This window comes from Rhinatrema bivittatum, chromosome 1 (genome assembly GCF_901001135.1).
Source record: "Rhinatrema bivittatum chromosome 1, aRhiBiv1.1, whole genome shotgun sequence".
Classification (NCBI taxonomy): domain Eukaryota; kingdom Metazoa; phylum Chordata; class Amphibia; order Gymnophiona; family Rhinatrematidae; genus Rhinatrema; species Rhinatrema bivittatum.
In genome coordinates, this window is record NC_042615.1 from 257,455,631 (window position 1) to 257,468,846 (window position 13,216).

At 42.9% G+C, this 13,216-nt stretch overlaps 1 protein-coding gene across 1 annotated transcript in view; it reads right to left on the reverse strand.

The window, feature by feature from the left end:
* The window catches only part of C1H20orf194 (chromosome 1 C20orf194 homolog), a 794,595-nt gene that overhangs the window by 499,704 nt on the left and 281,675 nt on the right, over positions 1 to 13,216 (reverse strand). Inside the window, 1 exon segment of the mRNA XM_029594038.1 lies at positions 12,335 to 12,411. Coding sequence (XP_029449898.1) covers positions 12,335 to 12,411 — 77 coding nt within the window.

Genomic DNA, 13,216 nt, shown 5'->3' on the forward strand with positions numbered 1-13,216 from the left:
CGTCTCAGACCTCACAAAGACAATGTCCGCATCAATATTGGACGACCTAGCCCAGTCTAAGGCCAATGAACTGGCCATCTTCTTCCAGAGTAAAATCTCTAACACCTTGGCTAGATTACCCTCTAACCCTATCACATTATCGTTAGATCCTCTCTACCGCTCTAACTTAGTCGCAGCATTGGAAGCTTTCGACTCACCTACTCATCAGAGGTGGAAACTATCCTTAAAAGAATGAAACCCTCCACCCACCCACAAGATCAAATCCCATCTAAATTACTGCTTCTAATACCAGGCTCCATCTCCAAATACGTAGCTGACAACATCAACTGCTCGCTTTCACAAGGTATCTTCCCGGACATTCTCAAATTAGCAACCCTCAAGCCTATCCTCAAAAAACCTAACCTGGACCCGGACGATCTCAACAACTATCGACCAATATCTAATTTGCCGTTTGTAGCCAAAATCTTGGAGAAAGTGGTAAATAATCAACTATCAAATTACTTGGAAGAACATAAAATCCTTCATCCATCACAATATGGATTCCGGAAAGAACATAGTACAGAATCACTCCTCATATCACTCCTAGACCAAGTACTCCTGGGCATTGACAAAGGATGCTCTTTTCTGCTTGCACTCCTCGATATCTCCGCAGCCTTCGACACAGTCAACCATACCACTTTATTAAACCAGCTATCCAACATAGGAATCTCAGAATCTGTCTTCAGATGGTTCGACTCATTCCTCAGCAATCGAGGCTATAAGGTTAAAATCAACAACATGGAATCTCCTCACACCAACTCCCCACATGGAGTCCCCCAGGGCTCCTCTTTATCTCCCACACTATTTAACATATATCTCCTCCCTCTCTGCAATCTACTCTCATCGCTAAATTTGAAATTCTACGTATACGCAGACGACGTCCAAGTTTTGATCCCCATCACAGGCTCCTTGGACTCAGCAATCAAGTTATGGGACTCTCACCTACAAACCATCAACCACCACCTTACCAGCCTTAACTTGGTACTAAATACTGCTAAGACGGAACTCCTGCTTATCACCCCTGAAAATAGTCTACACTTACAACAATCGCACACTACCACCCACATCACTCATGCCACAGACCTCGGAGTTATGATTAACAATCATCTGAGCTTGAAGAAGTTTATAAATTATACTACTAAGGAATGCTTCTACAAGTTACAGGTGCTCAAAAAACTCAAACCTCTTCTATTCACCACAACTTCAGATCAGTACTCCAAGCAATCCTGTTCTCTAAGATCGGTTATTGTAATTCGATCCTGCAAGGTCTACCAGCCGTTACTTTAAAACCTCTGCAATTGCTCCAAAATGCAGCTGCGAGAATTTTGACCAATGCTAAGCGAAGAGATCACATCACGCCAATACTAAAAGACCTACATTGGCTTCCAGTTAACTTTAGAATACTCCACAAATCTCTCACCATCATCCACAAAAATATTTACCACCAGACCCCCCTAGACCTGCTACACCCTCTCAAATTACACTCTTCGACTAGACCTTTAAGAGATGCCTATAAGGGATCCCTACATGTTCCCACGATCAAAATGGTACATAGATTAAACATCAGAGACCAGGCTTTTTCAACAGCAGGCCCCATCATCTGGAACACACTGCCCCCGGATCTCCGACAGGAATCCTGCCTCAAAACTTTTAAAAAGAAACTCAAAACTTGGCTGTTCGGACGAGCCTTTCCCAGCCTTTAGACTATTTCTGCCAATATAGTATCCGATCAGCTGTTTTCACCTATCTCATATTACTATATAAACTAGCAGAGTGTCGCATAATCATGTTATAATGCTAGAGTTAATCTCTAGAGGTTGGCTTCAAGCCCCTTCTCTCTGTTTATACCTCTCTACCTTGGTTTTTCTTACTTTTCACTTCCAATTCCTAGTTGCTCACCCTTGTTATAATGTAACTTTTTACTTTCTACTCCCTCTCTGACCCCTCTAATTGAGGTTTTGACTTGTTATTGTTAATGAACTATTGTTCTATGTAAACAGAGTTGATTTGATCTGTATCAAGAAAGCCGGTATATAAAACCCTAAAATAAATAAATAAATTTAGTATTACTTCATTACCTGTTCTATTCTTAAAGATCCAAAAACAATATTATAAGTGAAGCTACTTAAACAGTATACATTATGTAATGTATAATTAACAATTGTTAAAAAGCTTATTTAATTCTTAACTATTAGCAAGTTTAACATATCTGATATCCAAAATATTGACAATTTATTCTAAATTTTTACTTAGAATAAATCTATATACACATATACATATATACACACATATAAAAATATATATATAAATAAACCAAAAAACACTCCCTATAGAGTGGAGTAAAAGCACAGACTATTAATTCCAAATCACTTTTGCATTTTTTTATTTATACAAAATTGTATCAAAACCCCAATATTCCCAATACATTATCCATTCAAAATGTTAAGATTATTCATTCACTTATTACAGTATGTTAGTCATATCTTTTGAAAAAACCATACCCACTCATTCTCATACGTACTCAATCACAAAAATTGCATTCATAACTTGCTTCCAAAACTGTACAATCCCTAACAATGTTTTCACCATAACAACTCTCCTTTACAGGGAACAGTAAATACTCGATCTTATAGTACAGAATATTTTTTTAAAAATATTTTTAAGCACAAACTCCTTAATGTTTACATTCAAAGCAGAAACCACACACTGCGGATATCAATAATTTTTATCAATACTTCAATTTTTAAAAAATTAAACATGTGGTCATACTGTTAGATACTCTGTCTTCTTGTTTATCCCAACCAGGCCCATGTTTCACCTTGCGGCTTCATCAGGGCAATTTATAACCAATGAATTATTAATGTTCCTGTAGAAACACTATATGTGCGGTATTTCTGCTGCTACTGAAACGCTGTATGTACAATATTCTGCCAATCTTATAGATGCACCACTGGTTTTCCTTGCAATTCCAAATGATATTGATTGACGCTCATTTGCTCATCTGCATTTGTACTCGCAACTCACTGTTTTCAATCTTCTCATTAAACATCACCAAAACATAACTCGTATCTGCTCAATGCTGCATGTTGCAATGCTGCCACTTATGCGATGACTATAAAACTGCAAAATTTCCTTGACCGCTGACAACTTCCTTTATGGACTTAGATATTTCATACTTCCGTTACATCTGACCCTCAGAAGTTGAATCTTAAACAACCCTTACTTGATACCTTGATACTTTGTAGCCTTAAGGCTGCAAATTAAGTGGAAGGAGGTATCAAGTAAGGGTTGTTTAAGATTCAACTTCTGAGGAATTTTGAAGAGTATTCTTTTTACTAGACTTGATTCAACTTATCCACCCGATGGGAGCGTTCTTAAGCTGGTGGTTGACATGCACGCTGGCTCATAGATCCTGGGTGGACTGTGGCTATTGCGGTCATAGGGTCCATTGGGATTGCCTCATGTGGAGATGTACCATGGGTGTTACATGTACTGTTGATGCCATAAGGCTCAACATCCTCAACATGTCGGATATTTATATCTGCTCACTATTTCTTCCATTGAGGACATCAAGGCAGCGCTTCCTTTTTGTAGCGGAAAGACTTTTACTAGAGTCTAATTGAGCTGATGGGATCAGTTTGAATTTAGGATAATTTATGACCAACCCTAGCACCTTCTGCACCTGAATAATTTTGCTTACAGATTCTTCTGCAACTTCTTGGGATGTGCTCTTGACCAGCCACGAAGGAAAGAACTGTCTATTCAGTGACCCTCTAAAATACCTCATAACGGATGTGGATGGCAAATCATAATTGGCTGTGCCTGAAGTGAACAATGGTCTTTAATTTGAGCCACTGCTTTAATAACCTTATCTCCAAAGAGAATTTCTCCCTTGACTGGCACATCAGCAAGCCTGTCCTGCATATATGACCTCATGTCTAAAGCCTGAAGCTATGTTCTTTTTGATTTTTCATTATTGTTCACTGTCCGATGGCGAGTAACGCTAAGGTGGCTAATCAAATTAAATAAATAAGTCTCTATAGGAAACAATTCCTATAGCAGAAGCTCTCTATTTTATCTTAAAAACATAATAGGTTGATCTGAGCAAGTGTTTTCCACAATCCTTACCCTTGTTCACTAGTGATATCAAATTGTCTGACTTCTCTGGAGGAAGAAATTCAGATAAAATCTTGACCTTTTGCAGAATGCTATACAAAAAGGGGTAGATTTTCATACAGGGCGCCCTTGCGTACTTTTGTAGGCGCATCAGGCGCAAACAAAAGTACGCTGGATTTTAGTAGATACGCGCGGAGCCGCGCGTATCTGCTAAAATCCTGGATCGGCGCGCGCAAGGCTACCGATTTCGTGTAGCCGGCGTGCGCCGAGCCGCGCAGCCTACCTCCGTTCCCTCCAAGGCCGCTCCGAAATCGGAGCGGCCTCGGAGGGAATTCGCTAACGCCCTCCCCTCACCTTCCCCTCCCTAACCCACCCCCCCGGCCCTGTCTAAACCCCCCCCCCCTACCTTTGTTGGGGGATTTACGCCTCCCAGAGGGACGCAACCCGGGGGTGGTTCCGGAGGGCGCGGCCACGCCCCCGGACCGCCCTGGGCCGAAACCATGCCCCCAGGCCCGCCCCCGAAACGCCGCCGACACGCCCCCCTCGGAAAACCCCGGGACTTACGCGAGTCCCGGGGCTCTGCGCGCGCCGGCAGGCCTATTTAAAATAGGCGCACCTGCGCACAAGCCCTGCTCGCGTAAATCCGGGCGGATTTACGCGAGCAGGGCTCTTAAAATCCGCCCCTAAGTGGACCATGAAGAACTGATAGGATGTGATAAAGTTAATGGAGTCTCATAAACCATTCTGCAAAGAGTGTCAAGTGTGGTGCAGTATTTCCCAGGAGGCACAGAACGAGCAACTCCTAGACTTCTTGACTTTCTTGAGAGTTGAATCAAGAACAGATTGAGAAGGAAATTGTTGCTTCTTAAATTCCAGAGCCTTCTGAACATGGTGTATAGAGTCTGCCTTTTTGTTGACAGAGGGTACAGAGAGAGGATTCTCCCACATCCTCATGTGCACATACTTGAGGATATCATGGATGGACACTGCCAAGACACTATTCGGGTGATCAAGAAATTGGAGAATGACCAACATTTTTTTTTTTTTAATCTGGGCTCTCCCTCCTCTAACTAAAAAGAAAGATCTTCAGGCACTCTCTTAATAAATTCAGAGGAGAGGTGGAGATCACGAGATGCTGTGTAGGGGACGGATGTGATTTTTCCTCTCAGCGCCGGTCCTCAGCATCTGGCCCCATCCACACCTGCCAATTCATTTTTTTTTCTGTTTTATCACTCTTGCTGACTCGTATCTACCTACTGCATATCATCTGCTTGGAAAATGACATCCCGCCTTACAAAAAAAGGTAAGGACAAAGACAGGCCCCCACAATTCCCATTAGCCGGCAGTGTCGGAGGCCGATTGCCCAGAATCGTCATCTGTGGTGGTGATAGCAGATATTAAACCGTGGGTATAGAGGCACTAGGGCCTGAGCTTAAAAATAATGCAACTAAGTTGACCGATTTATTAACAGCAATCGCAGGCTATGAAGCAAGATTTACTGAAGTGCAACAACGTGTGTCAGACCTCCAAGACAGCCTCCTCGTTTCATAGTCTGTCATCACTCACATAAAGGAATCCTTAGTCAAACATGCTGAACGGCTGGAGGACCTTGAGCACAGGTCCGGCAGATCTAACTTGTGCTTTCTCAGTCTTCCTGAATCGCTGGATGAAAGAAGTCTGCCGGCTTTCTTGGAAACCTGGCTATGTAAGGAACTGGGACTCTCTCGCATGCATGGCCCGTTGAGGGTCAAGCGCGTGCATCGCCTAGGATTGAAGGAAGGGAATTCTACAAGGCCCAGAGTCGTGATTGCGAAAATTTTTAACTTCGTGCATAAATGTGAAATTCTGCAGGCAACCAGAGCCGGGAAATCGCTTATGTACGAAAATCAGAAAATTAGGGTATTTCAGGATTTCTCGGCGAATCTGGCAGCACAGCGACGGGCAATGGCCCCCTTTTTGCACGAAACTGATTAACACTGGCACACGGGCCACCCTGGTCTATCCTGCCCGACTCCGGGTGGCCATATCAGAGAGTGTTCGCTGGTTCACCGTCGAGGAAGTGCACAGTTACCTGCGGGCTGCTGCGCCAGCGCTGTTAGCGGACGCGGAAACATCGAGGCCTGAAAGTTGAAGGTCTGGTCTGCAGACCAGACGAATCAAGCTGAAGTCATGACCTGGCAGTGGTTTGGAGCTTCTTAATTGTTTATGCGTTTAGGAACTCCTGTTTTTTGTTAGTGCTCTTAACGGACAACTGTTCATTTTGGAGCTTCAGACCAGAGGACTGGCTATTACTGTTTTTTCTTCTGCCCGGTAGTTCAGCGGGTTCATAGTTTTATCTGGCGGGAGGACCCATTGTTGAACAGTTTACAAAAATGTTTTTTTCATCTTGACTTTTCATTTTAGTTGGGAGATGTGGATGGGGCTGAGGGGAGGGGAGTTGTTGGCATGGAAGGGGTCTTGTATTCATCCTCTTTGGTTGTCCAAGGATAGTGGGATCCAGGGTAGGAAGGGAGTCGGCGGGGTGGGGGGGGGGGGGGGAAATGTGGGTTTTTGTTGTAATTCTGTTGTACCTACACTATGTCCACATCAGTGAAAGACATTTCACTGTCATCATTGATTTATTGCTGATGTCTCTGTTTCAAATGGGGGCCTGTGCTGGGACGGCCCTCATTCTGATTGCCTTTATCATGTTGTCATACCTATTTTGTGGCAAATGGAACACCTAAGCATGGTATCCGTATAATATCCTGCAATGTATGTGGCATACATTTATTTTATTTATTTATTTATTTATATTCTTTTTTATACCGAAGTATAGCTGAGTGCCTTCACCCCAGTTTACAGTGTAACAACTTCATACAGGGGCGGATTTTCAGAGCCCTGCTCGCGTAAATCCGCCCAAAACCGGGCGGATTTACGCGAGCAGGGCCCTGCGCGCCGGTAAGCCTATTTTACATAGGCCTACCGGCGCGCGCAGAGCCCCGGGACTCACGTAAGTCCCGGGGTTTTCGGAGGAGGCGTGTCGGGGGCGGTCCCGGTCGTCGCGGCGTTTCTGGGGCGTGTCGGCAGCATTTTGGGGGCGGGTACGGGGGCGTGGCTATGGCCCGGGGCGGTCCGGGGGCGTGGCCGCGCCCTCTGTACCCGCCCCCAGGTCACGGCCCGGCGCGCAGGAGGCCCGCTGGCGCGCGGGGATTTACGCCTCCTGGAGGGAGGCGTAAATCCCCCAACAAAGGTAAGGGGGGGTATAGACAGGGCCGGGCGGGTGGGTTAGGTAGAGGAAGGGAGGGGAAGGTGAGGGGAGGGTGTTAGAGGATTCCCTCCGAGGCCGCTCCGATTTCGGAGCGGCCTCGGAGGGAACGGGGGTAGGCTGCGCGGCTCGGCGCGCGCCGGCTATACAAAATCCATAGCCTTGCGCGCGCCGATCCAGGTTTTTTAGTAGATACGCGCGGCTCCGCGCGTATCTTGTATAATTGTACACTTGTATATAATTATCCTCCTCTATCTCTTTATTTCTTATAATCCCAGTTCATGAACCCTTGTTAATTGTAACTGCTTCTCTTCTCCACGTTTATTTATGTTTTCGGTTATATTTTTTGCACCCCTGTTTTCTGTAAACCGACATGATGAGAACGAGTTCTTGAATGCCGGTATAAAAAAAACCTTAAATAAATAAATAAATAAATAAATAAAGCAAGCCACTGATGCAGGTATAGATGAAATTTTCATCTCTGACCATGCCCCCGTCTGGATGGACTTTCAGGCTACACACGCTTCCCCCTCTGCCTCTTTCTGGCGTTTCCCATATTTTTTAGCTGATGACCTGTAATTCCAAGTGGAAGGAATTCTCTTTTCTCAATCGTGAACATTTCATGAATCCCATTTTGTTTTGGTATACCGCTAAGGTGGTGTTATGAGGGGATATCATCTCTTTTGTGGCTCATAGGAAAAAAATGCTGGACAAACACGTCTTGATCCTCAAATGTCTGATGGAACTCCTGGTAACCCCTTTGGCGCTTACTTTTTCTGAGTTAAGAACAAGAGCATATCCGGCCCATGCCAACATAGCCCATATTACTCTCATTCCCAAACCCAGGAAGGACCCTCTCTCTCCTGCCTCTTACCAACCAATTTCTCTGCTCAACTTTGATCAAATATTGCTGGTTAAAATAATGGCAGATAGATTGGCGGATATCCTTCCCATATTGATAGGTCCCGGTCAGGTGGGCTTTATGAGGAAATGTTATGCGCTCACCAATATTCGCCGTGTGCTGGCAGCCATCGCTATGTGTCAACAGATACTCCCTACTTAGCAGTTTCGATGCTGAAAAGGCGTTCGACAGAGTGGAGTGGAGCTATCTTTTTTATATTCTGAGAGCCATGGGATTTGAGGGGTTATTTTATAATGTTATACAACTTTTATACCGAGACCTTGCAGCCCTCATCCTTGCCAATCGTTCGCAGTCCGAGGCCTTCCAGATCTTTAGGGGACTTGCCTAGGCTGTCCTTTATCTCCCTTATTGTTCCTGTTACTACTGGAACCTCTCTTATTATCCATTCAGGCTGATCGGGGGATTAGGCTACAAACAGAGGTTTTCAAATATGCAGCTTTTGCGGATGACATCCTGGTTTTTCTGACTGACCCTGAGCACTCCCTCTATCCTCTCTTGCAACTAATTGGGATGTTTGGGATTTTTTCTGGTTTGCACCTCAATGATGCTAAATTGGAGGCCCTGGCATTCCTCGACGCCCTCCGAGATCGATGGATTGGGCCGTTACCTCTGCAATGGACAACTGACTCCTTTCAGTACTTAGGTTATACTTCCACAGTCTTTGGCCCAGTTGTACAGCCTAAATATCCTCCCCGTATTAAACTCCTCCCAGGAAAAATTACACACCTGGGCAGCGTTGCCTTTGTCCCTGGGAGGCCGGGTAAATCTGTTCAAGATGGTCATTCTTCCCAAATGGCTTTATATCTTACAGAATTTACTGCTCACTCTCAAACGGAGAGACCTGCTGAGCTTGGATAGAGTACTCCACTCCTTTTTGTGGCGGGGCAGGAGATCAAGAATACCCTTGTCTTGGCTAAAAGAAAAATGGGGTGAGGGAGGTTTGGGGGTACTGACCTGGCTTTGTACAGTTTGGCTAGCAACCTGCGCATTATCAGGGAATGGCTCTTGGACAAATCCTTCTATGTTAACCTGTCTGCGGAAAAAGCACTGGTCGCCCCATTGGATCTTAAATACGTGTTGCAGAGTCCCTCAGATACACTCCTGCCCTTTTTAATTCAGTCTACCTCGAAGGCACCTATTCAGTGTGTTTGGCTTGCCATGACCTGATTGTTTAAGATCCCACGTATTTGTTCATATCTGTTACCGATTCAAGGTAACCAGGAATTCTCTCCAGGCTCTCAGGCGGTGGCCTTTCGCTTGTGGACTTCTAAAGGAATTACTCCGTTAGATCATTTACTGAGTGGTGAGGGACACATGCTGCCCTTCACAGAGATGAAGGAATTGTACAATCTGGATAATGCACAGGTGTTTTCATACTTACAAATCCAACATTACATCCAGTCCCTACCAGCAGACACATTATGCCCCTCCGTTTTTCAATCATTGGATGCTCTGTTTTTGTTTGACAAATCACAGCCCCTTTCCCTTTACTACAAAAGCCTTAAAAAGCTTACAAGCATAGACACTGGTTCCATATTGGCAGAGCGCTGAAATGGGGATGGTGTGTTTACAATTACTACTTCTGTTCTCCAACAGGCTTTCGGCGAGTGTCCAAAATTACCCCTAACATATTACAGGGAAATGCAATATACGTTTTTAGACGGACCTATATATCGCCCCAAGTAGCGTATCGATTAAAAATTTCACATTCTGCTACGTGTGGGAAGTGTCAGGACACTAACAGTATGCTGTCACACTCTTTTTGGGCATGCCCTTTTATTAAACGGCTTTGGTTACGTATTGCCCGATACCTTATGGATCTGCTTAAAATTACTTTTCCCATATCCCCCTTGCTTCTTCTTTTTGGGTATTTCACTCCTTTACAGGTTAGGGGTGTTGGACTTCGTTCATTTGTTCAGAAGGCTTGTCTTGTGGGGAAAAAGGTGATACTTTTAAGTTGGATGACTGCAGATGCTTCTTCTTTTTGGACATAGCGCAACCATGTACATCATATGATGTGATTGGATGACCTGGCTTCTCGCTGCTTGCCTCACCATCGCCGAAGTTCCTGAGGACCTGGGATCCATATATCCAGGCACTCCCACAAATTCCGCAGCTTGATTTTGAATGACAAACATTTTCCTGTTTACTGCTTCTGGATACTTTGGATTACGGTACCTATTATGGATATTTTTTTTGTCTTTCTGTGTTTCATATGGATGATTTTTTTTTAGAAACGGACACAGTGTGATATTGGTATGGTTTTCGGTTTATATTAGGGAGGGTAAGGGGGAGAAGACAAGAAGGGATGGATGAGCTTGGATAGCAACCTTTTTCTTTTCAAGTTCTGTAAAGTGTTTGTTTATGACAATGATAAATAAAACACGTTTCAAGTAAATTCAGAGAAGAGGTTTTCTGGTGGAGAGTTTCTCCTTTCCTGTGAAGGAGAGATATCCAAGGGAAAGCTGTTGACTCCTCCTGATCAGAGTAGTTCTCAGATCCATATTCATACTCCTCTGAACACTTGGACTTATTTCCACCTTTGGACTAAGGGAGGTAAGCCTGATTCTCTATCTATTTGGCAGCAAAGACCCCTGTGAGTCCCTCTATTGGTTGGGGAGCTTTAGACCCCTAAATATCCCAGTGCCTTGGGAAAGCCTCCTTTTATAATGCACTGGAAATCAACATTGGGGTGGACTGCAGTGCCATCAATACTCCAAGATTTTCTAGAATGGGTGAACCATCCCTTTGCTTCAATATCAAAGCTTCAATGCTGATGCACTACTAAAAGACATGGAGGCCCACTACCTCCTGAATCTTTCTGTTCAGTTCCTCTTCTAAGATAGACAATACTAAAACAGCCTGAGAAACAGGAGGTGAGATCACATCTTGGTCACATGATGTGTATCATGGTTGTGATATGGACCACTGAATGCTGCTGCAATTCCCCAGATTCTTTTGAGGCTGAGCAGTCCTCTCAGTGGGCATTCCTGGAGGTATATGTGGCTATTGCCATTATCTCCTAGCTTTCAAAATCATGTATTGATTGGGATCAACGTCAGTCTCTCTTTGCCTTCACCCAATGCTTTGCATCTGTTCCTCGATACTGATGCAGATGAAGCAGAATTCTCAAATTCTCTCAGACAGATGGAACTGACGATGGCCTACCTCCATGACTTCTATGAATTCTCAACTTCAAAGTGTGATGTTTCTCGGATGTTGATGCATATCCAATGTCTAATGCAGCTCCTGGGCCATTCAATGTCAATGCCTCAGATACTGATTGTCCAGACTTATCTGTACCAAAATGATTTTTCATGAGCTCTAGGTTAACCAACAGCATCTGGGAGTCATCTCTTTAACATATGAAGAATCCCAAGATATCGTGGTTGGCCCCAGGGCCAAGCACACATCTGTCATGGGGATCCATAATAGACATGGTACATTCACTCTTGGGGCACAGTGCAAATCCACTGACTGCCATTTCCTTATGGAATATCAGGCAAAAAATAGCAGCTGAAAAATCAAACAACTTTATTCTGAAGAAAAAATTCTACAAATGTGACTATTTATCTATGTTGATGTAATACACAGGTGCCCAAGAAAGAAGAAAAGCTATTTTGTTGAATTTCAATGTATCTAAATAGGTCGCAGACAGGATGAACAGAGGGAACCTACAAGGAAAAAATATGGTTTTGAGGAGAGTTTCCAAAAAATGTACTCACTGTGAAAAAGTATGAACTGTAAGGCTCTGCAGAGAAAGTGCCCTGCATGAATGCTAAGACATCTAATGGCCGTTGCATGCTCTGCAGAGTATGATGAAACCTCTAGAAGTTATATAATCATCGTACCAACCTAGGATCCATCAGATGATGTCACCACCCCACCCTTGAAGACAGATGATCTGCTCATTCTCAGAGAAAAAATGTGATGCTCCAAAAACAAATACTTAAAATACAGTAGAAAGAAAGGAACTTTGTAAATTAAAAGAAATTCCTGAAATAACATACCGTAAAGCAGTTTTATACTGCTTAAGTTCAAAAGAATCTAGGAGGGACAAAAGCATCAGCTCTGCTGTTTCTTTCGCCTGTAACAGTGAAAATAAAATGTGTTATCCTCAAAGTATCTACCAAATAACCTTTTCCTACAACCACATGAAAAACAAAATAATTACTGAATAGGGCCTTTTATATAAAGTCAATATTTTTCAAAACAAGATTCCAAAGTAAAATACAAACAAATATTTATTTTTTATTTTTTTATTTAACAGTGTAAAAAGGGCATATCAGACAGCACACAACATTGGAGGACCTTTAGAAATAGATTTTACTTTCAGTTTGACAATAACAGGCATTCAGAACAACAAGAACAAACTGCTACAGTCTACCAAAAGAAATTTATTTCATCATCTTCTGTAGTCTAACAGTGAAAATGCATGCTAATGAACAGTATTTCACATTCCGAGTATTAATCAAATAAAACGGTGAACATAAGACTGTCTAGCTCTCCTTCAAAACTTGATATTTTTTAAAAAAAGAACTGACAAAAAATGTTTAAATTAAATCACCAATTCTGCAATAAAAATATAAAGTTTTTTAAGAATTCAAAATAAAACTTGAGAACTATTAAGGGAAGATTTTACAAGGTCCTCTTTTTCCTTCACTTCTACAGATTGCCACACATAAATGTGTCTTTACCATACTAACAACATACTCATAAATTAAACAGTAAACACAGCAAAAATGACGAACATTATTATATAAACAAAAGAAGGGTGTAAAACTAAAATTTCTATAGAAATTAAAAAGTGAAACATCCTATAAAACAGTAAAAGCCAACAAATAAGCAATTTAATATTTTAGGGACAAGACAGGTGTATTTTAAAGCAGCTG